This window comes from Melanotaenia boesemani, chromosome 18, assembly GCF_017639745.1.
Source record: "Melanotaenia boesemani isolate fMelBoe1 chromosome 18, fMelBoe1.pri, whole genome shotgun sequence".
NCBI lineage: Eukaryota > Metazoa > Chordata > Actinopteri > Atheriniformes > Melanotaeniidae > Melanotaenia > Melanotaenia boesemani.
The window spans coordinates 31,763,436-31,774,982 of NC_055699.1; the positions used below are offsets into that span (position 1 = coordinate 31,763,436).

General features: G+C 43.5%; 1 protein-coding gene across 1 annotated transcript; it reads left to right on the plus strand.

Annotated features, from left to right (window-relative positions):
- Positions 1–972: 972 nt before the first annotated feature.
- LOC121628569 lies at positions 973–8,503 on the plus strand. The gene is given in 6 exon segments (XM_041967654.1): positions 973–1,094; positions 2,290–2,378; positions 3,236–3,643; positions 4,820–6,262; positions 6,265–6,362; positions 8,366–8,503. Coding segments are annotated over 6 exon segments (2,298 nt in total).
- The last annotated feature ends 3,044 nt before the right edge of the window (positions 8,504–11,547 follow it).

Genomic DNA, 11,547 nt, shown 5'->3' on the forward strand with positions numbered 1-11,547 from the left:
TCTTCACACCTCTCTGCCCGTCATTTATTGATTTTCTAGAGCATGGCCATAGCTTGATTGACTGATTGCCATGCTCATCTGCTCCACTCACACTGGAGCTTAGCTGGACTGAGGAAGAATTCCACAGCTTATTTTACATTCCTTCCCTTGTCGATGTCGCCAAGACTTTCCTCCAAGTCTGTCCAGTTTCAGAGTCCGCATCTTTCTTCCCTTTAACAGTTTAGGATTGCTCTATCAAACTCAACCTGAGAATGAGCAGAAAAATAATAAATACTCATTTAGACATAATCCAGATTTCTTTATGTGGAATTGATCAGTTCAGCCTGTACAGGAACTTGGTATTTGTAATGGGTACATCATGATCAGCAGTTAGATTTCAACACACTGAATTTTCTGAGAAAGATTAAAAGCAATAAATAAAAGATAAACAGGATGATAACTGTCACATCCAAATTGTAAATTTAGAGAACGCTTTAATCCAACCAATCTGACTGCATCAGATACTACGGTGGCTAAGCTCGCTTCGTCAACCCCATAGTTTTTATTTAGCCTGTCAAATTAACACGTTAATGCAAAGAGACTAATCTGTGAAATGGATATATGAAATCTTCAATGCATTAACGCATAAACAAAGAAATTACTCATGTCATAAACATCCGGATTTGGCTTCGGCTCAGGTGAGCTGAATCCAGCAAAAAACACTCTATCTTTTTACTCATTAAGTCTGTGATAGTTTAAAAACCCTTAATTCATTTTTATTAATCAGGTGTCCAGAAAAAAGCTGTCACAACAGCTACTTAGTAAATGTATGAATTATAAAAATGCATAGTGATAAAGACTTTAAATACCGAGAAAAGTATAATAGTTAAAGCGTTTTGAGAAAATCCCTGCTCGGTGGTACTAACACAGTCATTTTGGCATGTTAACTTAAAATGACACAATGCATACGAAAGCAGGAAAGTCCTGGAAGTGATGCTGAAAGTGAGGAGCCTGAGACTTCGGCTGCAGTACTCCAGTAGCCTCCAGTACTACAGAAACTCAGCTGGCAGTCATTACTACTGCATAGTTGAGCTGTATGTCTACAATGGAAAAAGGCAAATATCAAGTCTTTGAATTATTGGCTCATATTGCTTCTCTGACAATGAATAAAGTTAATTCCACATCCTGGTTGCAAACCTTCATAAAACACAGAAGACTCAGAAAAGTCAAACTGGGTGGCGTTTATATTTACATGAATCTAATTACATATTAGAAACCTAGAAATTCTGTCCATAAAAGTTATGAACAGGATCAGGGACAAAAGGGGGCCTTGAAGGAGTCCAACCCTCACCCCTCCCCCACCCCCCCATCCTAGAGGTTTTTTTTACTTTCTTTCGTAGTGTGCAGTAAGAAGCTAAAGTTTATGTGAAGAATGGTCCTGTGACAAACTACACCACATTCCTTTTGTTTATTATTCTGTCTTTACTTGCTGCAGGTAAGATCGTGTCTGAGAGCTTGTTGTCAAGCATCTCAGTAATCCGGAAAAGCATGGCTTTAAAAAATAAAAAGAAACATTGCAATACTTCCATACTGGAGTCTAATGATTTCAGAGTAAGTACCTGTGTTAACAGAGGTGCAGAGAGAAGCTGGTACAACTTCTGGATTTATTTGTGTGCTATCAGACCTTGTGGTGATTTTGACCAGTAATGCCCATTTGAGAATTCCTCAATGAAAATAACATGTATCCATAACGGATCTTTATTATATTACAAAGCCGTGGTAGACTGTTATTATTATTATTATTATTATTATTATTATTATTATTGTTATTATGGGTTTGATTAACATTCATGGCCTATATCTGCACCAAGGTAACTGAAGCATCCACTGTGCTGTGAACTATGTTTTTACCTCTAGGCTGATTATTTGTTGCATTTTCTTTAATTTCTCGGATCAGCAGTAATGATAAAATCTCTGTCTGTGTGAAAACAATCTGTAATAATCCACTTGATAACATCTGAAAACCCTCTGAAAGAAACGCTATTTAGTATTTTGCTGAAAATGAAAATGCTGTGTCAGTGCTTGTGGTGCTGAATTAATCCTGCTGGTCAGCTCAGTGACTCAGCTCATCTGCTTCCTTTCAGAAAAACATTAGAGATCAATGGGCGGCGAGTGGGACTAATGGAGAAACCCACAAGCAGATGTTAAGCTACAGCTGACCTTGAATGTTTCTTTCTCACAGATCCCAGAAACCGGGAATTGTTTTTTCAAATCCCCCTCCTTATTTCTGATTTTCTTTCTTTCTGACAGGCTGACTGGTTGTCGCTACTGTCAGGTGTACCTGAGGAACACAAGCAAGGTCTTCAACCTCTGCAGACACAGTTTAGTCAGTTCAGCAGGTAAAATATTCATCTCAAGATGATAAAAAAAAAAAAAAAAAAAATGCAGTTTTCTTTTTTTTTTTTTTTTTAACTTGTCCTGTCCAGCATCATAGCAGCAAAATGATAATCTGGTTGCTGTATCGTGCTGAACAAATTTGCTCTGCCAAGGGGAGGCCTATGGGTAAGGCTCCTCTTGATAATGTGATTAATTTATTTATTTATTTACTTTAAATCACGGAATTTATGCAATTCTGCTGGACCCAACCAGAGGGGACAGAAAAAGATGGAAAATAGCAAAAAGAGCAAAAGGGAAAGAAGAAAGGAGACAAAAAGATCACAGACAGAAGGAAACGACCCTTCAATCCACCATCACCAGACAACAAACTGTTACACCTGTACATGAACACACCAGAAAATTTCCTACAACTTTTACAAAAGCAAAAACACACACACAGAAAAAAAACTAGTCATTAAGAGTTTTTACATAGTAACCAAATCAAAAAGACATAACAGCAACCAGATACTAATTCACAGGAAAAATAAAAAAAACAATTATCGCTTAGTATTAAAACCCACTGGACAACTCAGTGACTGTGTCAGCATGCAGAGCATGAGAAACAAGCAGTGATCAGTGATGAAGAGTGGTGAGTGAGTGAGTGGGTTAAAGATGGCGCCGGTGTACGTGGCTGCTCGTCTGTTGCTCTCCCTTTGGTTTAAGTTTTTGCTGATTTTATGCTTGGGCTCACTTCTTTCGGAATGTCTGCTGATGTATGATCGTAAGTTTCTTCTGGAACTTCAGTATAATGCTGGAGTTCCATCAACGGTCTGCTACAGCCATCATACAACTCTCCCCCCGTTGCTATCGGGCATTCCAGCTCACCTGTTCAGGGCGTCGGCCCTCCTCCTGCGGCAGAGACGCTCCCACAAACGCGGCAAACGCGGTGGTCATCTGGTGAGGCTTAAGACATCCCTGGCTCGCTTCTCCTCGCTTTTCCAACTGGGATCTGGATCCTACGCGATGCCCTGGCGTTCCCTGGATCCTCCTGATGTCTGCCTTGTACCTGTCACTGGCTTTGTGGGCCAACCCCGCCGCTCCTCTTCTCCTCGACTCCGTCGGCGCGGGGTGAATCCCGGGAATCTGAGGATTTGCCGTGCAGCTGATCACGCTGTGGTAGCCCGCCTGGCTAGGTTGGCTAACCCCGTCACCACACTCCACCTCGGTCTGCTCAACATCCGTTCTCTTACAAACAAGGGGGATCTCATCCAGGATCTCATCTCGGACTGTAAGTTGGATTTTCTCTGTTTAACTGAAACGTGGCAACAGCCCAATGACTTTATTCATCTGAACTCATCCGCGCCACCTGAGTTTGTTTACATGTGTAAACTTCGCGGCTCCGGCAGGGGGGGTGGTCTCGCGATGATTCACCGCCAGCAGTGGAAAGTAAAGCCACTTGAGGCTCTGGCGCTTAATTCATTTGAATACATGGCCTTACAACTCTCTGGTTCATCTCCTATTATTCTATGTATTGTGTACCGACCACCTAAACCCAACAAGGACTTTTTGAATGACTTTGTGGCTCTTCTGGCCCATCTATCCTCACTCTCTCCAAATCTGATAATACTTGGTGACTTCAACATTCATATGGACAAGGACAATAATCCTCTTTCCAGAGACTTTGGTTCCTGTCTAAACAGTTTTGGACTGCACCAATATATAAATTTCTCTACTCACTCCAAAAATCATATTCTGGACTTGGTTTGCTGCTCTGGTGTAATTCCCTCAGATTCTATAGCCCATCACATTCCCTTCTCCGATCACAAATTAATCTCCTTTAAAATAAGTGTGTCTCTTTATAAAACCCACCCTCCCCGTTTAATTTCCTTCAGGAAAATTAAGGATATCAATCTTGACACACTGTCTTCTGCCATAAATAACCTCCCAACTCCCTGCAATGTTTCCACTCCTGATAATTTAGTTTCTCAATACAATGACAACCTCAAGAACCTTCTAAACATCTTTGCTCCACTGAAACACAGATGTGTTTCCTTCTCCCGCTCTGCTCCATGGTTCACTCCCGCCCTGCGCCAACTTAAAGCCGAAGGACGCCGGCTTGAACGCCTTTCCAAGAAAACTGGACTCACCATTCACAAGGACATGTACAATAGCCACATTCTTCTGTATAAGGACTGTATTGCTTCAGCAAAATCCACATACTATTCTGGTTTAATCTGCTCTAATGAAGGAAATTCCAAATCTCTCTTTTCACTGTTCAATAATATCACCAAACCTCCGGACATGTTCCCTCCTCATCTTTACTCAACTGACGTCTGCAGTTCCCTTTTGTCCTTCTTTACCTCAAAAATCTCTGACATCCATCAACAGCTTTCCACTGGAGGAGCTGCTGTCTCCATCACAGACCCTCTACCTCCATTTCTTTCTATCCCACACCTGTTCTCAGATTTCACTCTTCCATCCCCATCTGATGTTTCTGAACTGATTCTGAAATCCAAACCTTCCACCTGCCTGCTCGACCCTCTCCCTACAGTCCTAGTCAAAGCTTGTCTCCCTTCATTGGTTCCTCACATTACTGCCATCATTCATTCCTCCCTCACCACCAGATATGTTCCACTAGCCTTCAAGACTGCTGCTGTCACTCCGATCATCAAAAAACCTGGTGCTGATCCATCTGACTTCAATAACCTTCGTCCCATTTCCAATCTTCCCTTTCTCTCCAAAATTCTGGAAAAGGTTGTCGCCTCTCAGCTCCACAAACACCTCACTAACAATAACCTTTATGAACAATTCCAGTCTGGCTTCCGTCCTTTACACAGCACAGAATCTGCTCTGCTAAAAATCACCAACGACAAGCTGATGGCAGCTGACTCCGGTCTTCTCACAATCCTCATCCTCTTAGATCTCAGTGCAGCATTTGACACCATCTCACACAACATTCTCCTCAATAGACTGGCAGCCCTTGGTGTTTCTCATACTCCTCTCACTTGGTTCTCCTCCTATCTCTCTAACCGCACACAGTTTATTCAACTCAAGACCCACACTTCAGAGTCACTCCCTGTCTCGGCCGGTGTACCCCAGGGATCAGTCCTGGGCCCTCTTCTGTTCATCACATATCTTCTCCCCCTTGGCTACATTTTCCGTAAACATAATATCAACTTCCACTCCTACGCAGACGACACCCAGCTCTACATCTCCTCCAAACCACACTCCTCTCTTCCTCCTTCCTCTCTCTCCGACTGCCTCCAGGAAATTAAAGCATGGTTCTCCTCCAATTTTCTCAAACTCAACAGCAGTAAAACTGAAGTTCTACTTGTTGGCACGCCCTCCACTCTAACCAAATCTCACAGTTTCTCCATCAACATTGACAGTTCTACCATTTTCCCCTCCCCTCAGGTCAAGAGTCTCGGCGTCATTCTCGACAGCACCCTATCATTTCAAGCCCACATCAATAGCATTACTCGGTCTGCCTACTTCCACCTTCGTAATATCAATCGTCTACGCTCTTCACTCACTCCACATGCTGCTGCAATCCTTATCCATAGTCTTGTCACATCCCGCATCGACTACTGTAACTCACTCCTCTTCGGTCTTCCCAATAAATCACTCCAGAAACCTCAGCTTCTCCAGAACTCTGCTGCTCGTATCCTGACTCGCACCTCTTCCTTTCAACATATTTCCCCTGTCCTTCAACAACTTCACTGGCTCCCAATAAAATACAGAATTAATTATAAGTTACTGGTCCTCACTTTCAAAGGTATTCACCATCTGGCCCCTCCTTATCTGTCTGATCTCCTCCATATTGCCACTCCCTCCCGTGCTCTCAGGTCATCCTCCTCCATTCACCTTACTGTTCCCTCTGCCCGTCTCTCTACCATGGGGAGCAGAGCTCTGCTCCCCAGCTCTGGAACTCACTTCCATCCGAGATTAGGAACATCAACTCCCTTCCATCATTCACATCTGCACTCAAAACCCACCTGTTTAAACTAGCATACTCCCTATAACCCATGTATACTGACTGTTTTGTGTAATTTTTATATCAATGTCCGTTATCTCTTTTAACTCTTATGTAATTTATGTTTTTATTGTCTTTTTATTTATTTTTATTTTTGTGTACGGTGACCTTGGGTGTTTGAAAGGCGCCAAGAAATAAAATGCATTATTATTATTATTATTATCATGCAAATGCGACCTCGCCTCCACGGAGGTCAGAGGCAGACCAGGGCCAGAGGCCCGGGCCCTCAGCAGCAGACCCGGAGCACCAACCCAAGCCACCCCACCACGAAGACGACTCCAGCCCCACCCGAAGGGCGGCAGAGGAGAGCCCCAGCAAGAGCCCCCCACGGTCCCGGGGCACAGTGGGCCAAGATCAGCAGCCGCCGGCCCCGCAAGGGACCGGCCACCCAGGGCAGCCCAAGCGAAGGGCCCAGGGCCCCAGGAGCCCAGAGGCCGCTGCCCCACCCCCCAAAGGTGGAGGGCCCACAACATGCCTAGAAGGACCAGGCCCCCCCAGACAGCCACCCGGCGTAGGCCAGCACATACCCCGATGTTCCAGCCGCACACCCCGGGAACCAGGGTGCTATCGGCCCCCTCCCCCCACTCCCCACCTACTCCAATCTGCACCCTATCTAACCCCACACCCTCACACCCTCCCCCACGCCGCACCCACAAGCACTCACCACCACACAGTCACGCCACACACAACCCACCCACCATGCCCCGTGGGGGACACCCCAGGCGGACCAGAGTCCCAGAGATGCAGTTTTCATTATCAAATAACCACCACTGGTTTCATTAAGTCATTATTTAGTATCATTTATATGAAGTTGTATTTTTTTATATATAAGAAAACTTTGGAACACATTTACACAGATCCAGGACATAGTCACAACAGATACTTCAACCTCTTCTATGAAATGTGAGAATGCTCATTCTTATGAAAAAAAAACAAAAAAAAAACAAATTTCCTCCTCCTTTGTTTGTCCAGCATCATGACAGCTGGACAGGACAAGATGGTCTGGTTCCCAGTTTATGCTGAACAAATTCACCTTGCTAAGTGAAGCTTTGTGGATATAAGCTGATAATTAAGTATCATTCTATTTTTTCAAATTAGTCTATTGCTGAATTTTCATAGTAATGGTGGACCTGCCAGAGGGGTGGGGGCAGCTACCTCTGCAGTTAACTCTACAGCTACCTCTGCAGTTAACTCTACGGCTACCTCTGTAGTTACCTCCGCAGCTACCTCCGTAGCTCTGCAGCTACCTCTGCAGCTACCTCTGTAGCTACCTCTGTAGCTACCTCTGTAGCTACTTCTGCAGCCACCTCCGTAGCTACCTCCGCAGCTACCTCTGCAGCTACCTCTGTAGCTACTTCTATAGCTACCTCTGTAGCTACCTCTGTAGCTACTTCTGCAGCTACCTCCGTAGCTTACTCTGCAGCTACCTCCGTAGCTACCTCTGTAGCTACTTCTGCAGCTACCTCCGCAGCTACCTCCGCAGCTACCTCTGTAGCTACCTCTGTAGCTACCTCTGTAGTTACCTCTGCCCTGGGAACGTGCCAGCTAATCCATGCCAGCAGCCTCTCCAACCACCAAATATCCTTACTCATTCACATATCAGCGATTCCGACAGTGCCTTGCCCAAAGACACAACAACAGATGACTGGGGGACAAGGAACATACATAAAGTAGCAAAGAACTCTACTAGAAGACTGAATTCTCATTAGTGACACTGATTTACAACATGACCGGTGAACATAACTTCCATCAGTCCTCAGCTCTCTGTACTTCAGAAAGCAAGATGACTTTGAGACTTTCAAAGTGGTCTTAATGAAGATAAGTGGGGAAGTGGTGTGATTGTGCCACAAAAGGGAATACTGCTGTCTTCCCATGCCATGACAGGTGTTCTCTAGAAACCTGTAAGATGCAGGTGTTTAACTTGATGATTCCAGTCTGTTGTTTTCATACAGTGGACAATGGCATTCTCCTCTCCAGGTTAGAACAGGCATCACTGGCTCAGCTCTGCAGTGGTCCAGGTCCTCGCTCTCTGATCTGAGTTTGTGTGTCATGATGGATGCTCAAGCTCAGCAGTACTGTTTTATGTGCATTGATCTACAGTATGGTCCCACTTAAAAACCTAAGTTCAGCTGCTGCCTCAAAAACATTAGTAAACTTAACTTCAAGAAAACCTTTTATTCAACTGAGGAAAGATAGAAAAGTTTCCCAACTGATGATAATTTACTGTTTGAACTTAATACTCTGAGTTAAAACAACTCGCAGCATTACATTTTCCATTTAAGAAAACATTCTCCCTCTTGTCAAAGAAACATACAATTACATCCTTCCAACTCACATTCTGAAGCAGTATTAAATAACTAAATATATACCTTTTCAAGTTAAATGAATTCATGTTTTTAAGGCAGCAATTGAACTTAAAATTGCAAATTAAGACTAATATGTTCAAATTGTCCCTCTTGTCTCAACTTATAATTGTAATTAGACCAATTTTCCAAAAGATTACAGTGAAACAGTTATGACTTAAATGTCCAAAAACATTTATTTAACCAAATTCTCAACTCACTGCTTGTCAACATGATAAATAAAAATATTCGAACCACACACTGAACACCAGCTGCACTGAAAAGTCCAACCAATTAACATCATATGTACTGAAACAAAATCTGCTAAAACAGACCAGTTCAGGGTTTAGTAACTGCTTTAAATCCTGAGGCTGCTGAGACTTCACATTATTGCATTTATCATTAATAAAACCCTGTATGTGCCACACAAAACCAGAGATAACAGTTGAGACCATCACTTTTTATTGGTTTAACAACATTACAACATTACAGTCCTGAGCGTGATCTCTAAAATGTTTTCATGTGAATACAAGAAAACAAAAAAGCCTCGTTATACTCTATTACAATGCAAGCAATGAATAAGAAAATGCAGCAGCTTCCGGTATTCAGGCCCTATTTCACTGAAAAGACACAACTTTCTGGGGCCTGTTGAATTTGTCCCAACTTAACACATATTTTCCTGCATTTTAACACCACCAGTCTGTTCTGACCTGTCAACACCATCATCTCTCATAACCAGTCCAATATGGAGAAGTGTAAGATCAGTCTTATCTCTAGCAGTCTCAAAATAAAAACCCTGAGAGGAGAGGGATGCTTTTCATAGTACAGCTAAAAAACCAAGGTTTTAGTATACTGAAGAGAACAAAATTCTTAGAGGACCTCTCCAGACGAGGAACTTTGCAGATGTTACAGTTCAGGATTCTGTTTCTCGGTCCATGTACTTTAACTGAGGCCTGGTGGGGTTTGATCTCCATCACCACTCTGGAGAAACTCAAAGGAGTACTTCATGGCATCTGGATACTTGAGATACACAGTAGATGACGTCTGGTCTCCTCCACAACTGCTGCATGGAAGACTTCATGTGAAACGGCCCCAGTTCTCCACCTTCACAGCCTGTGAGGAGACCAAGCTGCATCCCTTCACGACTTCATCCAGAATCTCCTCATGAGCCTTAAAAAGAAGAAAAAATAAGATCATCTTTCTGTGCAAGCACAGCAGGCCATTACTCCACGGTAGATATATTACAAGTTGTTTAATGCTAAAGTGAGGTTAACGTCCCGTATGTCTTGACACTTTTAGGCATAGTTCAGTTTTTTGAGGAGGGGTTTCATGATGTAGCTCTGTTCAGTCAGCGTATTACCTGAGAGAGAGCACACAGCGAGCTTCCAGCTTGTGGAAGCAGAACACAGTGACGGACAGGATGATGAAATCTGCTGTGGATGAGCTGTGTACTGTATTACACCAAAGATCAGCAGGTAAAGCACGGAAATCATAATCCCGATTTTTAATGCATCTTTTTTCCCTATGTAAATTTTTTTCTCTGTCCATGGCTATCTTTATATTATTTTATACCCCATTCAGTATCCATGAATTCAAGTCAACAAACAAATCTGTCTCCACTATTTAAGAGGAACTATAAATAAATCAAGCACTTATCAAACATATTTCAAATTGTCTTTAAGTTTTTCCATGACCACAGGAAAAATGTGGTAGCAATATTTGGGAACAAGTGCCGCTAACCTGGGCTGGAATGGAGCTGCTGTCACATGTTTGTAGTATTACTATTACATTTTACTTTGGCTTTAAACAACTTACACATGGAGTAAGTCTTATCCAGGCCATGAATGTTTCCAAACCCCAGCCTTCAAACCCGATGAGGAAATCTGCCAAATGATGGCTGCAAGGCTAGCAGCTAGCTTCCTGATATCGCTGTTGTTTGCTATTTGCCGTCTGGACACTTGTCCGTCCCCCTAAAGCACATATGTCAAACTGGTCCAGCAAAGGGCCGTGTGGCTGCAGGTTTTTGTTCCAACCAAGCAGCAGCACACCAGATTTGACTGATTCAATCAACTGATCTCAGTCTTCAGACAGCTGATTGGTCAAACTGTGTGCTCTTGGCTGGCTGGAACAAAAACCTGCAGCCACACGGCCCTTTGCTGGACCAGTTTGACATGCCTGCCCTAAAGTGTCCGAGTGACTTTTAGCTTCCTGTCTCACTTTACAGCTTCGTTTGTTCACGTTCTCAGGACTCTGTCCTTCAGCTGGATCAGGACAGTAGTTCCTCTCACCTTTCTTTGACTTCTTGACACATTTTCCCTTTAGACCTCCTGCTTTTCATTTGTAAATGATCACCTCAGGGCCTCCTGCTGCACTTCACTTTTGCCGGTAGTTTCCAAACTTAAACTTCTGGCTGTGAAACCAGGAGTACCATCCCTTCTCAGACCCTGGTTCTCACCTCTCCACCGGGGCTTTGGCTACATTTTCATGGTGCTGCCTCTCAGGATGAGCACTAATCATTGCTTGGCAAGATAACGCCCCACCTGCCTTTGCACCACTCACTCAGAAAGCAGCTGCTCGTTTGTTTACAGGGAGGAGGCGACGTGGTCACATGACCCCTGCTGCTACTTTTCATTGGCTACCCATTAGTTTTAGGACTCCGTAAAAAATGTTACTACTTGTTTTTAGTATTAATTTAAGTCTTAAATGGTTTAGCTGCCTTGTATTTATCAGAGCTGCTGCACCAGCATGCTCCAGCCAGGACTCTGAGGTCCTCTTCACAGCTCCTTATGAAGGTCCAGTCCTCTAGACTCAGATCCA